This window comes from Chiroxiphia lanceolata, chromosome 11 (assembly GCF_009829145.1).
Source record: "Chiroxiphia lanceolata isolate bChiLan1 chromosome 11, bChiLan1.pri, whole genome shotgun sequence".
NCBI lineage: Eukaryota > Metazoa > Chordata > Aves > Passeriformes > Pipridae > Chiroxiphia > Chiroxiphia lanceolata.
Window position 1 is genome coordinate 2,949,558 of NC_045647.1, and position 18,963 is coordinate 2,968,520.

General features: G+C 42.9%; 1 protein-coding gene across 13 annotated transcripts in view; it reads right to left on the reverse strand.

Annotated features, from left to right (window-relative positions):
* The window catches only part of CHL1 (cell adhesion molecule L1 like), a 137,957-nt gene that overhangs the window by 40,464 nt on the left and 78,530 nt on the right, over positions 1-18,963 (reverse strand). For 10 of the 13 annotated variants that reach the window (XM_032698836.1, XM_032698840.1, XM_032698845.1 and 7 more), the window contains 6 exons: positions 17,171-17,276; positions 15,746-15,936; positions 7,166-7,288; positions 5,976-6,146; positions 3,727-3,774; positions 1,698-1,818 (listed from right to left, as the gene is read on the reverse strand). In XM_032698836.1, coding sequence (XP_032554727.1) covers positions 1,698-1,818; positions 3,727-3,774; positions 5,976-6,146; positions 7,166-7,288; positions 15,746-15,936; positions 17,171-17,276 — 760 coding nt within the window. The remainder of the gene's footprint in view (positions 1-1,697; positions 1,819-3,726; positions 3,775-5,975; positions 6,147-7,165; positions 7,289-15,745; positions 15,937-17,170; positions 17,277-18,963) is intronic. The other 3 variants (XM_032698843.1, XM_032698842.1, XM_032698844.1) reach the window with 1 other exon arrangement.

The following is an 18,963-nucleotide window of genomic DNA, read 5'->3' on the forward strand; positions in this document are numbered from 1 at the left end:
TCAGAGCCTTTATTAGGAATTATGTCTGTGCTAAGCAGGCTCTGCCTCTGTTGTACAGCACGAGGAGAGGGTGATTTCAGGCTCTGTTTGACACAAAGCTCTGTCACAAACAAACCAGAAGGGACTTTGCTTTCACTGTGGGTTTGGTGGGTGCAGAGATTTTCACTTTACCTGTTTCTCTGGTGGCAGCTTGACTATTGCATAGACAGGCACATGGGAAACATTGGAAAACTGGACTGGGGTTTCTGTCTGTGGGAGTTAGTGCAGCAGGGACAGCTCTGAGAGAGGGAATCACAGCTAAGTTGTGAGGATGGCACTCAACATTTATTTAGCCATTCCCTTTCTTTGCTTACCCTCATTTTGTCCTGTGTTATTTACAAAAATCAACAAAATTGTCCTGATTTCCCGCCACATACCATCTATTTTAACCCTGCCCTATATTAACCCTCCCAGTACCTTAAGGGAACCTAAAAGAGAAAGGAAGAGAGACTATTTACAAGAGCCTGGAGTGACAGGACAAGGGGGAATGGCTTCAAATTGAATGAGAGTAGGTTTAGGTTGGATTTTAGGAAGAAGTTCATCCCTGTGAGGGTGGGGAGGCCCTGGCACAGGTTGCCCAGAGAAGCTGTGGCTGCCCCATCCCTGGAAGTGTCCAAGGCCAGGTTGGACAGGGTTTGGAGCAACCTGGGCTAGTGAAAGGTGGCCATGGTAGGGAGTGGAATGAGATGAGCTTTAAGGTCCCTTCAAATCCAAACCATTCTGTGATAACTTTTACACTGAACATCTCCTCCTCCAGATATTCCTCCATAGTTCCTACACCTGGATCCACAACTAACCTTTGAGTAGGTTTCTAAGATAAATGCTGACAGCAATAACAAGTTTGAGATGTCTGTGCAGCACAAAGCACCACAACACACACAGGAGTGGGCCCAGGAAAACTTGGGACTGGGACCAAATCTGAGGTTTGCCCATTACTGTTGGTTTTAGCAGGATCAAACCAATAAGGCTGATTCAGGTTTACTGTATTTTTTCATAGTCAGGGACTTTGTTCCTTGACATACTGTCATCTGTGAGAGTACCCTGGAAAGAACATCCTTTGTATGGGAATTCTGGATGCTGGGGAATGGACCAGAGCGAGCAGGGAGGTTCACAGGGACACCTGAACCAGCATCTCCTGCTGCAACTGGGCGAGATGGACCACTGGTTTCACTCAGTGGCACATCCACTCCTTAAAGAATGCCTTGTATCACAACACTCAAGCACTTTGCTTTTAAAAACATGAGATCTTGCTGAAAAATGTTGAGTATTGAAGCAAAACTGAACTGACAAAAACAGAAAAGAAACATCACAGGTTGTGAGCCACAAAACAGAAGCTGATGCTGATGTTATTTAGTTTCTCAACATCTCGAAAGTAGTACTACTGAAAAAAGCTCAATAATAGGGGCCTTTTTCTAATACAACAATAAAAAAAAATCAATACTTACCATGATGTGATTTTAATTACTTGTTTACAAGCTATAGCAATAACCAGTGCTGCATGTGCTCTGTGCTGTTACAAGGAGCACACAAACTTCACAAACAACAACATTGCACAGAAATTCAATTTCAAACTGTTGTATAATTGGGAATACAGCTTTTTCTCTGCTCATTTCTATCTCAAGAGGTGATTAAGTTGTGCAGAATTGTGCATTACTCACAGCCCTTCAGCAATACATTCGAGGAGCAGGACACCTCCCTTGATGACAGTGACTGATGAGCTACTGCCAGCAGATTCAGGAGGGATCAGCAGTTTGGGTTTTCTTTCCTTGATAAAATTTGCTGAAAGATAAAATAAAGGAGAAGTTAGACATGAACTCTTAGGGCCCTCAGTAATGCCCCGAACATCACTGCTGTCAGAAGGTTTCAGATATCGATTTGAACGTTTTCTTTTTTATTTATACAGTTTGAGACTAATCCAGGACACTTATTTCTCCTGATAAGAGTCAGGAGACAAGTACAGTGATATCAACAGGCAGCAGTACTGGTGAAACCCCTTTTTCCTACAGTTTTATGTCCTGTTTTCCAAGCACTGGCCCTTCCTATCATTCACCTCATCCAGTCTGGGTACACTGGTGCTCTCAGTTGCTGAGCTTCTGGTCCACACCATCTTTCTTAACACCTTTCTTCTGCATTGACTTTGTTATGTTTTAAACCTCAGATGAAAACCCATCTCTCCTGACTTGAACATCACACAGAATTGCCCTTCTTGCTACAAATATTAAATCTACAGTAATGGAGATACCATTTGTAGGGAGGACTGTTAAAATAATAAAACAAGATTGACTTGTATTTGATTTCAACGGCCCATTTGTTCCAGGCTGCCAAACAAGGGTTTCATGATGAGACACAGAGAGAGTTCAATGCCTGCCCAGTTATCACTCTCATAACAATTAGCACAGTAATGAATAAGTCCCCAAATGGTCCTAGTTCTTCAAAAATAGTCAGTTATGGATGATTTGGTAAAAGACCGCATATATCTCCCTGAACCATTTTCCAATTTTTCATTTCTTCCTCCCCTTGCTTTGTATCTCTACAGATCTGTGTCACAAGTGCTCTGAGCTGCAGCAGAACCCTTTGGTGCCTCTGGATACACTCACACATTTCCCATCTGCCTCCACCTCCTGCTTCCAAAGGCAGGCAGTGCCCCTTCCCAGCAGGAGTTCAGATATCCCTCCGAGGGAAAAGCTGGGTTGGAGTGTCTGTCACACCTCCCAAGACCTGCCTGCTCTGCTCACAGGGCTCAGCCTCCACGGGCAAAGGCTTGAGGCCTGATGAGTGCTCCAAATCATCCATCCCAAAAACCCTTCTCGGAGCTTGTCCAGCAAAACAAGATCTTTCAGGAGGCTCAAATCGGGCATTCCAAAAAAAACCCAGAGACTCTCAAAAGCAATTTAACCAAAGAAATCAGAGTCAAGAGCTACCAAAAAAATCCAAGACTCTCGTTTTTATACATTTTAAACAAAATTAACTGGGTGGAGAATTGCAGGAATAGCCACTAGCTGCCTTCTGGCTTATCCCCACTGCCTGCATAAAGCTCAGCAGGATATTTCCAGGTTATTTTTTCACAGAGAGGGGCACAAAAAGCAATGGAAGCTGGGAATCCTCAGGATGAGAAATGCTTTGCTGTAGTCCTTACCTGTGGGGAGTAACATGCAGGTCAAGGTACAGACAGAGAGAAGCACCTCTCATGTACAGGGAGGGTTGTGTCCATGGGGACAATTAACTCAGAGCACCCAAAACTCTGTAAATCCACACCTTGAGCTCCCCCTGAAATAATGCAGCCCCTGGGTGACCCTTTGGACATGAATTCATGGTGTCAAACCGTGGCTCCCTAATCCCAGAGTCCTCCTAACTGCCACAAAAAGATCTGGAGTGTCCAGCTCTGGCTGCTGCTCTGAGCTGATAACACAAGAAACCCAGGATGTCACTCTCCTTACATCATGTTCTGGAGTGTGAATGCTTCTTCCTCAACTAAAAAAAGCTACCTTTTTATTAAAAACCCTGCAGATTTCTGTCAAAAACTACGAGATGAGCAAATTGTCCTCCATGGAGCACTTAAATCCAACCCATCACAATCAAAAGGCTTTTGTGATATTTTTTCTTTTTTTTTTTTTTTACCAGCTCCCATTTCATCTCAGCTGGTGGATTCTCAGTTTAAAGGCTAAAGAACAGATGCATTCAACTCACCCTTAGTAACAGCAGCGTTAGGTGAGCCTGAGTCATTAGCATGCTTTACTGAAATAAATAAAAGTGACAACCAAACACAAACATGCAGGGTTGAGACAGAATCAAAAGAAACAATAAATCAACCAAAACAAAATCGTGCCCCGCCCCAACCCCCCTCAATTTCTGCCATAAAAGGAAGAAAGAAAGAAAGAAAGAAAGAAAGAAAAATATAAAGGAAAGTAACAGATGAACAACAAATTTTTGAAAATGCAACGGAAATTGTTCAAATATGTGTTATTCTGCAAAATTCTCCATGGGTGATGCAATCAGCTTTTCAACCTTGCTAATCTAGGGTAATAAAAAAATCACTAAGTTCTAAGTATCCATTAAAAAGAAGGGGTATCAAATTTATTTATTCTCTTGTTTCTTATTGCTTATATTTCTTTATATGTCTTTTTTTAATGCAGTCCCTCAGCAGGGACTTGGCACAGAGTGGGGTGGGCGATGTCAAGCTGAGTTTACAAAACCCTTTAATTTATGTTTCACTTTTTTTTTTTTTTCCTGGACCAAGTCTTGTGGCTTTGATGACAAGGTGGACACACTGAAGTGGGTTTTTGGGTCACTTCCAGGGCTACCAGTGGCCCCACAGCCAAAGCCCATCTAATTTTTCTCTGTGTGTGGGGGACTGGACCCAGTGGAAAACCCACAGAGAGCAACGTTTCCCCTGGATATTTTTCTCACAATTATTATCCCAAGATACACTTTAAGCAAGCATTAAGACACACAAAGCCACTAGTCAATCCTTTATCTTTTTATCCTGACAAGAAAACACTCAGAATCACATATTAAATATGAGATTTTCATTCACGAAGCAAAAAAAATCTCCTTGGCTTTCTGAGCTGCATAAGCCCCAAAGGTCAGAAGTATTAGTGAAACAGAAAACTGATATTAAGGGCACAGGGAGCTCAGTGAGTGGTACAAGTGATAGCACAAATTCTTACAGCCAGAAGAGGTGCAGGCAGAGCAGGATGGGCATCCAGCTGGTTTAAGCTGCCTTAGTTCCACCAGCTTCTGTTGGGCTTTGCTGATTTAGCACAGCTGGGACTGTGCCCAAAAGGCTGGGTTTATTTATTTTTTTTCCCTTGGGTATTTGTATCCTTTTCCTCTGGTTCTAACACTGTAGGGGTACAGCCCATCCAGTCAGAGCTGGAATCAGGGGTTTGACACCACAGCAGCTTGTGTGCACCCAAAAAATGGACAGGTTTGATGGAGCTGGGGAAGGGGCTGGAGCAGCAGGAGCAGCTGAGGGAGCTGGGGGGGCTCAGCCTGGAGAAAAGGAGGCTCAGGGGGGACCTTCTGGCTCTGCAACCCCCTGACAGGAGAGAGGAGCTGAGGAGGTGTTGGTCTCCTCACAGGGAACAGGACAAGAGGAAACAGCCTCAAGTTGCACCAAGGGAGGTTTGGGTTGGATATCAGGGAAAATTTCTTCACTGAAAGGTTTTTCCAGTGGTGGAATCCCCATCCCTACAGGGATTTTAAAGCCATGTAGATGTGGCACTTGGGAAGATGGGTTAGTTCTGGGCTTGGTAGTGCTGGGAGAACAGCTGGACTCAATGACCTTCGAGGACTTTTCCAACCTCAACAATTCTGAGATTCTGTGGGAGAGCGATCTCTGCACGCCCCAGTGAGACCCAGGGGCAGGGCAGTACCTGAAACCATCTTTGGTATAAAACCCTTGGAGACTACAGGAAAACAGAGATGGAAAAATAAATTAAATAAATAAATAAATAAATGAAAATTTGATGTTCCCTACACAACATTTCATGGAGAAAATGGAAAGTGCCTCGTGTGTGACTACTGATATTGAGGGCAGCCTGGAAAGCATCGTCCTTCCCAACCACATGGGTGCAGCTGGACAAAAACACAGAGGAGGTGGCTACATAAAGTCCTCAAAACCCAGTGAAGTCCCATCTGTCAGAGACCTGCAGGACTGCAAGAGAAGCAGGTTTCTCTAATACATCATTAGCTTTCCCCATGGGGAGAACAGGAGGAAGAACGGGGCACTTTTGGGGCCCGACAGCAGCAAAAAGCTTTTCTGGGTTGAATTTAGCCCTGAGAATAAGGTTAATAATGCAGGAAATAAGCTCAGTAATGTGCCCTTTCTTGAGAGAGCATCTCTTCAAAGACACAGGGCACACATGGGCATGCACTGATGCCTGGGGAGTTCAAAAAGCACCAGAAAACAGGGAACTGCTCATGCCCAGACTTACAACGGGAAACCTTCAGCGTCATTGGCATTTTCTGCACAATCGTCCTGAGCCTTGGAAATGCTGCAAAGCAACAATAATCACTCCTACTGTCATTCTCCTCCACGTTGGCGAAGTACAGATCTCCCTTAAGGCTCATGGAGACCCTTTCATCTTGTGGAATGTGCTGCAAATCTGCAAGAAGAAAATAATTGTGAGGTGGTAACGACACTGAGCTGCTTCACTAATGCTCCCCTCTCGTGTGCTTCCTTCCAGATACAGCCACAAAACAGAACTTGGATGCAAAAGAGACAGAAGTCACGGCGTAAACAATGGGTTATTCATCAATATTCAGTGTACAATAAATATTTTTCTGTAACAATACCTATTTATAATGTAGATGGAAAATAATTGATAATAAAAAATACACAGGGCAAAGTTCCTGCTCAGGTGAAAGCAAATTTTCAGCATCTCTCCCCGACAGAAAGGTCTGGAATGGTGATCTGGAGGTCACCACTGGCAGATGTCTCCCCAACCAGTCTCCCAAGCATTTTGCTGCTCTGTAACTCCAGATTAGGGCAGGGCACGTTTGTAGGAGCTCGGGTTGCTGTTCTGCCTCCTTGCTGATCCAGCCTAATGCAGGTCTGTGCTAACCAGGCCTGGCAGGAGCAGAGGGGCTGCCTTAAAGGATTAGAGCTTTAGTCTGGCACCCTGTCTCTGCAGGTACCTGGGCAGCATCCCAAACAAACCTTTCATGTCATGGAGACAACAGGAGTTACTTTGCTTCCCAAGAGCCAGAAATTCCTGCAGAGCGCAAATGCTGCAGAATAACAGCACAGAAACCCACAAGGAATTAATTATACAAACCCAACAGATTATGTTTTTTCTTGGTTTCATAAATCAACCATTAGTTGATGAATATTGACACATAATATCCTCTCTCCATAAATGCAGGAATCCTCATTACTGGCAGTCATTAACTGAAATATGAGCTTTCTGATAGCTCATCTTTGATAACTTGTTGTGTCAATCCACTCTACAACTTGTGTCCTGCGAAGACAGATCTCCATTCTTCATTTTTGAGTATCCAGATATTTCTCCCAAGCACTTGCAGAGTTCTCATTCCCATCAATTATGAATCTGCAATGAAACTGCTCTGGAAGACAAATGTTTTGAGTCTCCTTGCATGAACTGTGCCAAAATTGTTTACTTACCAATATTCATCCAATAGATATGCAAAGGTGGGATGCCTTTTGGGGGGTTACAGTGCAAAATCACAGAATCTCCATGCTCCACATCCAGAGGCTCGATTTTTTCTTTGGGGAACTTTGGTACACCTGCACAAGGAAGAAAAGTTCCTCTTTTATTGGTACCTTTTGAAATTTTGTTTTTTCTTCCCCCTTAATGTACTTTTTAATAAAATATTTACCTTAACAACTTCCTTTGGATTCCTGCCTTTAATTAGTATTCTTATTTATGAAGTGGTGCAGAGTAGGAAACCCCTGCATTTACTCAGAGTAGGAAATCCCTGCATTCAAGGATAGTCTGAGTAGGAATCCCTTCATTCACAAAGTGCACAGATCATGGTATTGAAAGCCAGGCACTGAATGGGGATGTTTAACACTTGTTTGTGATGTCCCTGTGCTTTGCTTGGGCTTTATTTTAACACATTTATTTGCAAACTCTTTCTACAGCTCCTTTGTTTGCACTGTCTGGAAGGGACAACTCCAAGCCCCAGAGAACCACAGCCTAAGGCCAAGCCTGGCACAGAGGGCTGGGCACTGGTGGGTCCCCAATTGCTCCCAGGAGATGGGAAACCAGCCTGGGAGTGCAGAATGTCCTGGGAAGTGCTGGCTAAAAAGTGGTTCCCAAGAAGCCACTGCAAGTCCCTGCAGGTGAGGACAGACATCAGGCAGCAATTCCACCTCGTGCCTGGAGGTGTCCCAGCTCTTATCCAGCTCCAGAATCAGAGGGAGCAGAAAGTTGGTGCAAAGCCTGTGTTCCTTCCTCATCTCCCCAGGGGTGGAAGCTCAGCCCTGCAGCCCTGCAGACTTCCCCAGCAAGCTCAGGATGCAGAGACAGGCTCTGCACAAAGATTGCACAGGGGAGCACAAGGGCTGCACTCTTTGGGCTGAAACAGAGGTTAAATAGTTGATATTTAATCACCCAGAGCATCAGCACTGACACCAGCAGCCTGTGCAAAGCCAACCTGGGCAACCTCAGCAGCCCAGAATTCAACCCAAGGGCATCTGAGAAGAGGGGGAGCAGAGCCCACCCCAGACCAAGCACTGGGAGGCTGCAGCTCAGAGATTATCACCGAGAAACCAGCCTGCAAAATGGAACCACTCCTTACAGGAGTTTAGCTCAGACAGTTTCAGGGCCTCCTGCTTTCATTTCAGGCAAGTTCAAACTGGCAAAAAGTTTCAGTTTAAGCAACTGCCTCAACCAGCAAAATGAAGAGCAATTAAACAGCAAAGGAATGAAAATGTCCTGGCTGGGCAGAGTCAAACTGGCACAGCAAATATCACCACCCTGGTGTTCAAGTCATGACAGGGAGCTCTGAAGGTGCCTACACAGCCTGAAACAACAGTGGTCCAGCAGCTCTGCAGGGAATCTGCAGCATCCTAAGGAGGAGGGTGGGAAATGCAAGGACAGGACTCTGAGGACACTTTATACATTTCAGGATTAGTAAACATAAAAAGAAGCAATCATTACAGTGCTGATTGCCTGGATGCAGGCTGGGCAGAGATTTTATCTCCAGGAGGTTTATTAGTAGGTTATGAATTCTTAGGAGAGGCAAAATGGAGCTAATGAGCATCACCCACCCTGTAAGTGAAATTTCAGGTGAAAAAGAAGAACTACATATTTATATCCAGTACATTCAGCAACCTACATTCTTCAAGTCCTGGAAAATACATCTGCTGACTGCAGAGGGGAATGTTTTCCAGTAGGAAAAAGCCAATTTGTTGATCTAAAGCTTGTTTATTCCCAAGAAACATCACTTTTAACAAAACTTCAAGTAAGCTGGATCAAGTGAAAGATAAGAGATTTTTGACTAAACCAGAGACCAGTAAATAGACTAATAGTGGGATCATTCATGTAGGACATTGGAAACTTGTTCAAACTCATTTTTTGCCTCATTTAACACAACTAAATCTAGGTCTCCAGTCTCCCAGTTGGGTGCCATAACCACTGGTCTTGTCAGTGTATTTCCATAGCCAGTAATTACAGAATTACACAAAAATATAGAGTCCCACCAGGAGAGAGTGAAAAGTCATGCTCTCAGTGTCATTAGCTGGGAGCACAGACGTTCATCTCCAAAGTGTGGCCCAGATTTGGCATCTGGACTTCACTGGGGGAAGCAGCAATTTGACCCCAAACGTCCTCCACCTCAAACAAGCACTTGCACTGCAGGTGACTGAGCCTTTTGGGCTCTTCCCTGCTGCTTTTTTTTGCTTATTTCACCATGAAAAACATAGAAAAACTCTGATTTTCCCTCTCATAACGCGTAACTTTGAGTGTTTTGAATCCTTGAAGCTTTGTAAAAGAGGAAAACTCAGTTTCAGGATAAATTCCTGAGCCGAACCTTCTGACAAGTTCATTTTTTTGTGGTCTCAAACAGAAAAATACCTGCTCTGAATTCTGATTTATTAAAAATAAGAAGCTACTCTCACATTAGACTTTGGCTTTTGAACAGCAATCTCCAGTACATATACGTCAGCAATATTTTGGATTTTTTTGCAGTGTTCCCATGTTCTAAACAGGAGATATTCCAGAATCAATCACTACTGATTCCTGGCCGATCACAGGAACTGTCACAGCTGAATTAAGCTTGAACAGCCATGGGGAGGACAAAAATCTGCACACCTGACATGTAGACATCTCCTAAAAGCCTTCCATGATGTCTAAAACTCTCAAAATACCCGGGAAAAGTTTTTTTTTTTTTTTTTTCTGGGAAAGGCTTTGCTGCCCAAGTATTTATTCCTGACAAGGCAGTACCGTGATTGCTGCACAGCACTCAAAAATCAGCCTTAAAAGTGCTTTGACAGTGTGTGAACCATGGAAATGGAAGATTATCAGTGTCCAGAGTCATTTGTGCAGGGAGCCACGCTTTGCTTAATCCCTTGGGGTGACTCAAAGTTTAATGAGAGGAGCTTGAAGTACCACTGGGAAATTAGGGTGGCTGGGAGAAAATTCAGAAAGGAACCTGAGTGCCTCCCTCCTCCTTCTTACCTGGTCAGAAAATGCAGTTTCTCAACCAAAAACAGACAGGAGGGACAGTAATACAACACAATATAAAATCTACATTTGAGTTTATCCACACAAATTCACAAATATATCAACCAGAGCTGGGTTCTCCATCCCCAAAATTGCTGATTTACTCAAGTATCTTTTGGCACACTTTGTCCCACAGCTTGGTTTCTGCCCTGCTGCTGACTACAGTCACTTCACACTACAACTGTACCAATCATGGCAATTTATTTCACTTTATATGAGAATACATCCCGTTCAATCTGATATTTTACACGTTTCTCAGTGAAGTGTTGAGAACTTGAAGGAAAAGCATTTCTCCAGGTAACTTGAGACCCCTGTGTCTTGTTTCTATTGGTATCTGATATAAAATGGGAGTCAATTCTTAATGTTAAATCAACAACAAATGAATACATTGTGAAGCTATTGTAGAAAAACATCACTATCCACCAGGTCTATTTTTATAACTTTCTCTGTGGATGCTGCTGGAGATTTGTCCTGGGATAGAGGGATGCTTAGCCTGATCCCTCATGGATATCCCTATATTCCTCCTTGCAAATAAATCCTTAAAAGATGTAAAAGTGAGAGAAAGCAGAAACAGTCAAGAAATTTTGTTATCCTGGCAATTTCCAGCTCCTTGGACACTTTAATTAGTTTTAATTAGGATTTTTCATGCAGATCTATATCTTGTGCAGCAAACAGCCCAACATATCAAAGAATCTCAAACGTGATTTACAGTCCTCAATCACAAGTGCACTGAATGCACCTTGGGAAGCTTCCAGTGCTCATCTCTGCACCTCAGTTGATATTCTGAGCCACAGGAGCAGTAGTTAAATCTGTAATTTTCATTGCAGCCTTTGAACTGTTTATGAGATGTAATCCTGCTTATTTATGGATTTTTTAATTGTTGCATTAAATTGAAAAAGTTACCAAAGTCTGGCTGCCAAGAAGACTGTGGCTGTCAGTCTACTCTCCCTCAAAGATGTGGGGTGGAATCACTGATTTCTTTTTCCTGTATAAATCTCTCTATCACCCTTTCCAAAATGATGGTTGCTGGCAACAGAGTGAACTCAACCATGTAGATGGCCAGTAAAGTTCTCATAGGTACAGGACATGGGTTTAGGAGATAAGAGGGTTACATTTTATTCCCATCACCTGCAAAGTCTCAGTGAGTTCCTCTCTTTTGTTTTATTTTCCATAGAGGAACACAAAGTGAGTTACTGAGGCTTCCTGCTTCAGTGTCAGCTCAGCATCTTCTACTGATCTCACAATATTCACATCTGGGTTTTTGAATATTAACACAGGTTTGGCTTTCTTTGGGAATTCTAGAACTCACATCACTGGCAGAGCAGAGCCTGCCACTGGACAGTTTTATGTTCAGCCCAAATTTCCATCCCCAGATCTCTGGGCTTTTGGAGCAGCAGCCTTAGAAATACTGAGCATAAATCTTAAGGCAATCTACCATGAGGAGTCTTTTACACCACAGTTAATTAAAGAAGTTTAAACTGTACTTCTTCTCCTTCCTCTGGCATGGGGCCTGCTCACTAATTCAAGCAACAGATTCCCAAAATCCAGGAGGAGGGGAGCTGAAGTCTGTGTTCTCACCATTTAAATTCATTTTCCTGCTGCATGTATCTTGTAACAATCTGGCCTTTGTTAGTGCTGCACACAGATCAGATCCTCAGAGCCCATTCTTCCCCCTCTCCTTAATGTCAACCTATATAGGGGAGGTGGGGTATTTTCATTGTGTAGGTGAGATTTAATGATCATTTCTGCTGACATTTCCATTGCTTTCCTGGGATGACTACTGTGAGTAAACAGCCTTTTGTTCTCCTTTTCAGCAGCCACCTCACAGACCCAGTATTCTGCTGCTGCAGTGTAAATGTAATTTATGAAAGAAGCTGGCCCTCTCTGACTGGCTGGGGTTTTCTTCCCTTCACTGGCACAGTGACTTGCCAAGTAGCTTCACATTTGACTTGAATGCAGCTGGCAAAGCTCTGCCACCTCTACATCATGCCATGAATGCATGGAGTGATCTAACATGTACCAGTCTCTGCTTCAAAACCTGGGGGTGAATAGAGGTGATTTATGCCCAGCTCCTCTGTCAGGGATTGCTGATTTGCAGCGGATCTGTGCAGCAGCAGCTCTTTCACTTGGCCACAGTTGTGGACCATCCAGCACTTTAGAAAAGCAAATGTGTCTTCTATCCCTCTCTGAATCCTGATTTCATTTGCAGCACCTACATTGCACCATTAAATGAAAGACTTGATGGCAGAAGAGTACTAATAACAGAAAATGTGCTTTAAAAGATGTATGAGTTGGGTAAATCCCTCTAATAGATTATCTGTACCACGTATTTATTTTCTGGGTTTAGGACTTTGCACGTATTAGCTCTAAAATTCCTTCTGCACTTGATAACAGCCATGTTTGTAACCTCTCAATGAATTTGTTGCTAACTGTTCCCAGTGTATTTAATACCTACTCAAGCTGTATAGCCAATTTTTCATTAAAAGCAAAAAATGTCTGCTCTGAGTAAAAATTTAATACTCCCAAAGACAGGCATAATTGTTTTTCATGTTAAGCATCTTTTTTAGTTCAGGAGCAATGGAATATGGGAATATCCTGCTGCTGGAGGTGACATCCCTTAATGAAATGTGACACTGAGGTCCTCAACTCCTCTGAAGTGCAATGACTTTGAGACATTTTGCTTACAAAAGTCACAGGAACCCCACTGCCCTGGCCAGGCTGCAAAGTGAGTAACCATGTCCTGTCTAAAGCTGAGGAACTGCATCAGGCTCCTGTTGCTGCCTGAAATTCCAGTGGCATCAGCTGCACTGTCCCACCTGTGGAGCCAACTTACACCATTAGCTCAGTAAACCTCAACTTTCTGCCCTAAAACTTTGTGCAGTTCTCCTCTGCTCTGGAATGACATTCCCTTAAAGTAACTGCATGTTGGTAGAGATTAAACCACAGAGCAAGAGATGCAATCTTGGGAATTCCTCACAGACACCGAGCTGTGGCATCAGGGTGTGCATTGCAACACGAAATAAATTTCCCAAGGAAAAAAATAAATCCATAAAACTGGATGGAAAGGAAATAAATCATGTCTTTCATGAGCAGCACTCATAAAGTACATTCACATGGCATCCTTAGAAGTCCTCTGCCAGAAACTCTCCCAGCACTTAAAACATGTCTTGTGTTCCATGTGACCACAGCACCACGACTCTCCCAGCCCTGGTTACGCCTTGAATGCTTCTCAGAATTATTTCTTATGAAAAAGACGTGAAAAAAATGTTCATACATGTTTCTCATAGCCCATTTCATCCACACTGACCTGCTAGAAGTAGGTTTTGTACATAAATGGCCATGTCCTGGCCCTGTGAGGCTGAGAAGGCAGGGGAGGAATCCCCTGCCACGTGGACACACCAATTCCACCTGGACAAAGGGCTGTCAGATATTTGACAACAAAATATTGTGGGAGCTCGGAAATGCAGGATCTAACCTGGAAAAAATTCCACTGCATTGCTGAATCTCTTCTTCTCCTACCTCACACAGCTGCATTGTGCAGCCTGTTCCATGTTCTCACCCTGCTCCATTGTGGAGCCAGGGAATTTTCTTCTCCTTTCTACTCCCACTAAGAAGGTTCTGCTTCAGATTTTTCTCTTTCAATTTCATATATTTCAATCCTGAATTTAAGACAATTGTGTGTTCATCTTCCAAAATAAAAAGGATGAAATGTATTGGTACAAAGACACTTGTATCAACTTCAGGACATGGTCTAGTGTTGGACCTGGCAGTGCTGGGTTAATGGTTGGACTCCATGAGCTTCAGAGGTCTTTGCCAACCTTAATGATTTATTGACTCTATAATATTGTCCTAACCAGGACCTTGAACTTTATATCCATAAATCCATATCCATAAATTGCATCCCACTTCTGCAAACCTGCAAACCTGCAAACCTGGTCCCTAATCCCCCATTTCCCTCTCTGTGCTGGTGATGGAAGGACAAGTTTCCAGGATCACTAATTTTCACTACTATATTTTTGAGCTCATTTTCCACTCAGTTCCAAGCCTTTCATATCCTCCCTGTAAGTATTTATTATCCCAAAGCCAGACTGCTCCTCACATCAGACTAATGAACTCCCAGCTGACTGAGTCACTTCCCCTGGAGCTTTCAAACATTTGCATCAGTTGCTATTTTGCTGTAAAAACCTGCTATTTGTGTCATCCTTCCCTCAGTTCCTAATTCCCTCTTCCCAGCTCAGAGATGGGACCATATTGTCCTCCAGCCCTCAGTCGTGGTTGCTGAGCTGAAATGTTACAGTTTTATGACCCTTAACAGCTTTTGCTTTCCAATAAATGTTTGGAAAGCAAAAGCATCACATAATTTCTCATTCTTTATCAAATAAAATTATCCAATAGCAGAGAGATCATGCCAAATTTAACTCAGGAGTTTCTCCAGACTCACAAAGTGCCTTTTACAACATGTCACCAAAGTGATCTGACTCCAACCAATTTTGTCTTCTCTGACAACAGCTTCCTAATCCTTTATTGCCCACTACATTTTAAATTTTTAATATAATGCTAACACTAGTTTATGAGCCATCCCATTACTTTTACCTTTCATGAACAGCTAATGCCGTTCAATAACTGTACTGCCCTTAGCTACTCTGTCATATTTTCTGCTATTTGCTTTATCTCTCCAAATATTTTAATTCCTATATTTTCATGATGTGCTGGCATCAGCTCACAAACAAATTGTCTCTGCCCAGATTAGTTAGAGAATTTACCAGCCTACAACTCTCATCAATATTTATGCTTTCTTCTTTAGAGAAAGAGGAAAGTATTAGAAGTGGAAGAAGAAGCAGTGGGTCTAAACAAACACAAATCAGAAAAGAATTCTTATGGGTTTTATGGCGAAGGCAAAGCAAGTGCTTTACAAAGGCATTTAAAAAGCCAAGTCAAAGCAAACAATCCTTTTCTGTTGTTGAGCTTCCAGCTCTCCTGAGATGGCTATCAAAAAGTTGATACTAATTTACTCACTAACTCATCCTCTAGAGGCAAAGTGGGGCAGAAAATGCTCAAAGAGCAAAAGTAAATAATAAATGTTCTCCCAAATACTGTATCTGGGAAAACATATACATGTTCTACCCAGTTTCATTTGGATGCAGTTGGGAAGGAGTGTCAGTAGCTGCACTTGGGAGTTGATAGTCCAAGGGTCTTGTCTGAAATCCTGCCTCCAGATTTGATTTCTGTCCTCAAAACCAGCAACTAAATCAAATAAGATTTTTTTCCCTTGAATATTCACTGAGTAACAAACAGTTCATGTTTCACCACACACCACCTTAGGAACCAGTTCTTTCTCATTTCATTTCAGGAAACACAGTTCTCATCTAAATAATAATAATAATAATAATAATAATAATAATAATAATAATAATAATAACAACAACAATTATTATTATTATTATTATTATTATTATTATTATTATTATTATTATTATTATTATTATTTCAATCCAAAAGCAAAGTGAAACCCTTACTTGGAACAATAAGCTCGATTTCTTCTGACATGGCAGTTCCCAGTACGTTGGAAGCAAAGCAACGATATTTCCCTTGAAAATTGTTGATGATTCCTCGGTTTTGAATCACAAAAGTTCCAGAGTTGTTGGATGTAACTATCCTCGGGTCAGACAACAAATCAAATGGTTTTCCATCCTTAGTCCAGTTAAAGCTGAAAAATAAAACAAGTGTTAGGAAGGGCAGGTCCCAGAAGAGCACTATGGGACTGAACCAAGGGTAAATGTGGGTCCAAGAGTGTTTTATTGAAATAAAAGGATGTAGGAGGGGAGAGTTGAATGGCAAAACAACCATTGTTTCTGACCTATTTGTCACAGGTCCTGTGTCTGGACTTCTCAGATGGACTGAAATTTGACTGCACTGATTCAAAATCTGGCAGTTGGAAACCACAGTATAACATGCATTCAGTGGGAGATGTACCTTTTTTTTTTTAAGAGTATTGTTTCAAGAGAATAAATTAATGTCGACAAAACTGTATATTTTGTCACTTCACTAGTTTTGGCAAAACTTCCTTGCTACAGTATGGAGGGAATCTGGGTTCCTATCACCTAACAGGCACTATCACATCACTTCAAGAGAACAGAAAACTTCTCATTGATGCACTGACAATCTGTGAAACAAAGGGAATTTGTTATCATGCTACAAATCCCCATTCAGAGCTCAGTTAAAAGTGATCAAGTAATCTTGATACAAAGTAAAAAAAACCTTTTTAAAGTTTAAATTGTGTTGCAGAGAAAGGAGAATGGAAGGATTAAAGACTAAAAATGACATGCAAACCAGTTATTAATTTAGCCCATTCAGTGTGGAAAGCCTCAAGAGGAGCTTTTACATTCTTGTTAATCACATTTTCATTAAAAATCTTTCTCTTTTCTACACTGGTGTAAAATACATAAAGCTTATCTTTGGATATTTATTTGAATGACTCCTTCTGTGTCCGTTTGTAACATCACCATGGCCCTGATGATGTCAGGTACAGAGGAGTTACCTGATAAAATGCAAATGTGATGTCTGAATACATGATTTAATGTGTTTGGCATTTTTAGGGTGGCTGTGGAAAAGGCAGAAGAGCAGCTGGGCTCCTTTGATTATTATTACACACCTCCTATCTTCTGCAGCACGGCCCAGACAAGGGTTTTTTTAAAATCATGGGGTGAACTTGGCACGTGCCAGAGAAATGGAGCATCTCCCAGCAAGAAAAAACATGTTGATACCTACTCACAGAGTGAGGGGAAGTGATGGAGCAACAAAAACTGACTGGCCCAAGTGGAAACCCAAACTTTAACCGTGATGATGAGCAGGTTAATGTGCACCAGCCACCCACAGCCAGAACAATGTTTGGCAAAGGTTAAAAGCAAACAGTTTCTGCTGCTTCCCCCAGCACTACTCACGTGGGATGTGGGTTTCCTCTGGCTTCACATTTAATTGTAAAGTCCTCATCAAAGGGGTAGGCAACCTGGGTGTGGGATTGCTCTGTGATTGTTGGAAGCTGTGAGACTGAGCACAAAGAGGTATCGGGTTAAATCAGCAGGCAAGCAAAACGGAGCTCCCTCGGGTCCTTCCTTGGAAAGGGACAACGTCAGGATTGCCCCCTTCCTGCTAAAAGGGAGCCTTACCTTAATAAAAACATGATCATCATCTTCCTGGTATGGACAGTGCTCTCTGCTCCCCCAAACTGGTCACTGGCACTGCCCCAGTGGCCAAAGAAAGGCTTGGCTGTGCCCAGCCCAGGGGCATCACCTGCTCACGTCCAGAGCTGGGACTGTGCTACCCCTGCAGCCAAAGCATGGGCTGTGGGCTGGGGAATTTATCCATAGGGCAAGTCAATAACTGGCTTTTAATCCAGACACAGATTCACACACATGAAGCAGCAAACTTGTACCTCTGTCCTGGATAAAATTGCCAGGAAATCCATGGACTGCAAGGCTGAGTTAATACCCCTCCAGGGTGCAGAGTTACCACTCACACGGTCACGCAAGGATGTTGCGCTAACATTGTTTTTTTTCTGAGGGAATTAAAGTGTTGCAAATGCCTGTGTAGCAGAGCCACACGAGGGAGAACACTCCCTGCAGCAGGGCTGGGGATAATGGGATCATCACATTGTTATAAACAACCAGGAAGAGAATTAACATGCTCTTTGGTTGCTATTTGGAGTCCAGGAAGCTCAGAGCTGGGGCGAAATGTCTGATCGTATCGTGTGGTCTCAAAGCTGAACACTTTCTAAGACCACCAGCTTCACTGATCAGAAAGAACTCTTTTTATTAAAATATAAAATGCTTCGTTAGAGCAAATTAATGGTGATGTGGTTCCCTCACGTAAAAGCAGTGGGTGCCCAGGCAGTTTGTCCTGCACTTCACAGGCACAGCTCCGCTTCTGCTTTACTGAAACTCAAGGAGCTGCTGCAGAACCTTCCTGAAAAAAAAACCCTCTACTTTCCAATGCAAATTGGGACAGATTTAAAGAAATCTCCTCTAACCCTGCTTGGTTGCCTTCCCCTTTGCAGCCAGGGCTGTTGGCAGCTCCAGAGTGCTGACAGCTCACAGCAGCTCCACGGGATGCCCCAAAACTGGCTCATGTCCTGCTCTGAGGCCACATCACTCAAAACACTGCAAAGAGCCCACAATGCTTTTCCCTTAGGTTTATTTGTTTATTTTCCCCCACCATAATTCATAAACCCCAATATTGTTGAGTTTTGCTTTGTTGAGGCTGTTTAACCACCACCCCCCCCCCAAAAAAAAAAAACCAACCAACCAACCAAAACAAAACAACACCCTAGTGTAGTTTGCAATCCTCCTGGTCCATTTATGTTTGGAAAATGCAAAGCTCAGAGGTCTGGGCTGTGCTCCAGGCAGTGGGGTTCATGGGCTTTGCTTGAATTGTTCCCTATGAGCCTCATCCCATATTTTACACGTGTCCTGGAAGCACATGGACCGTGTAAAACAGGCAGTTTAAATGCACCACAGCCAGAGAGGGACACAGGAGGTGCTCCCCGGGGGGATACAAAGCACAAAATACCTCCCTGGGGACCAACATCCACCCTGAGCCACACACCTGCTCCTTTTCCAGGCTGGAATGGCAGGTTGCAAGACAAGAAAACAAGGATATATGTACATCAAACAAGCTTCAGGGAGATTCAGAGCCAAAATGAGGAATTTATGTGAAGGACAAACCCAAACCCTCGGAG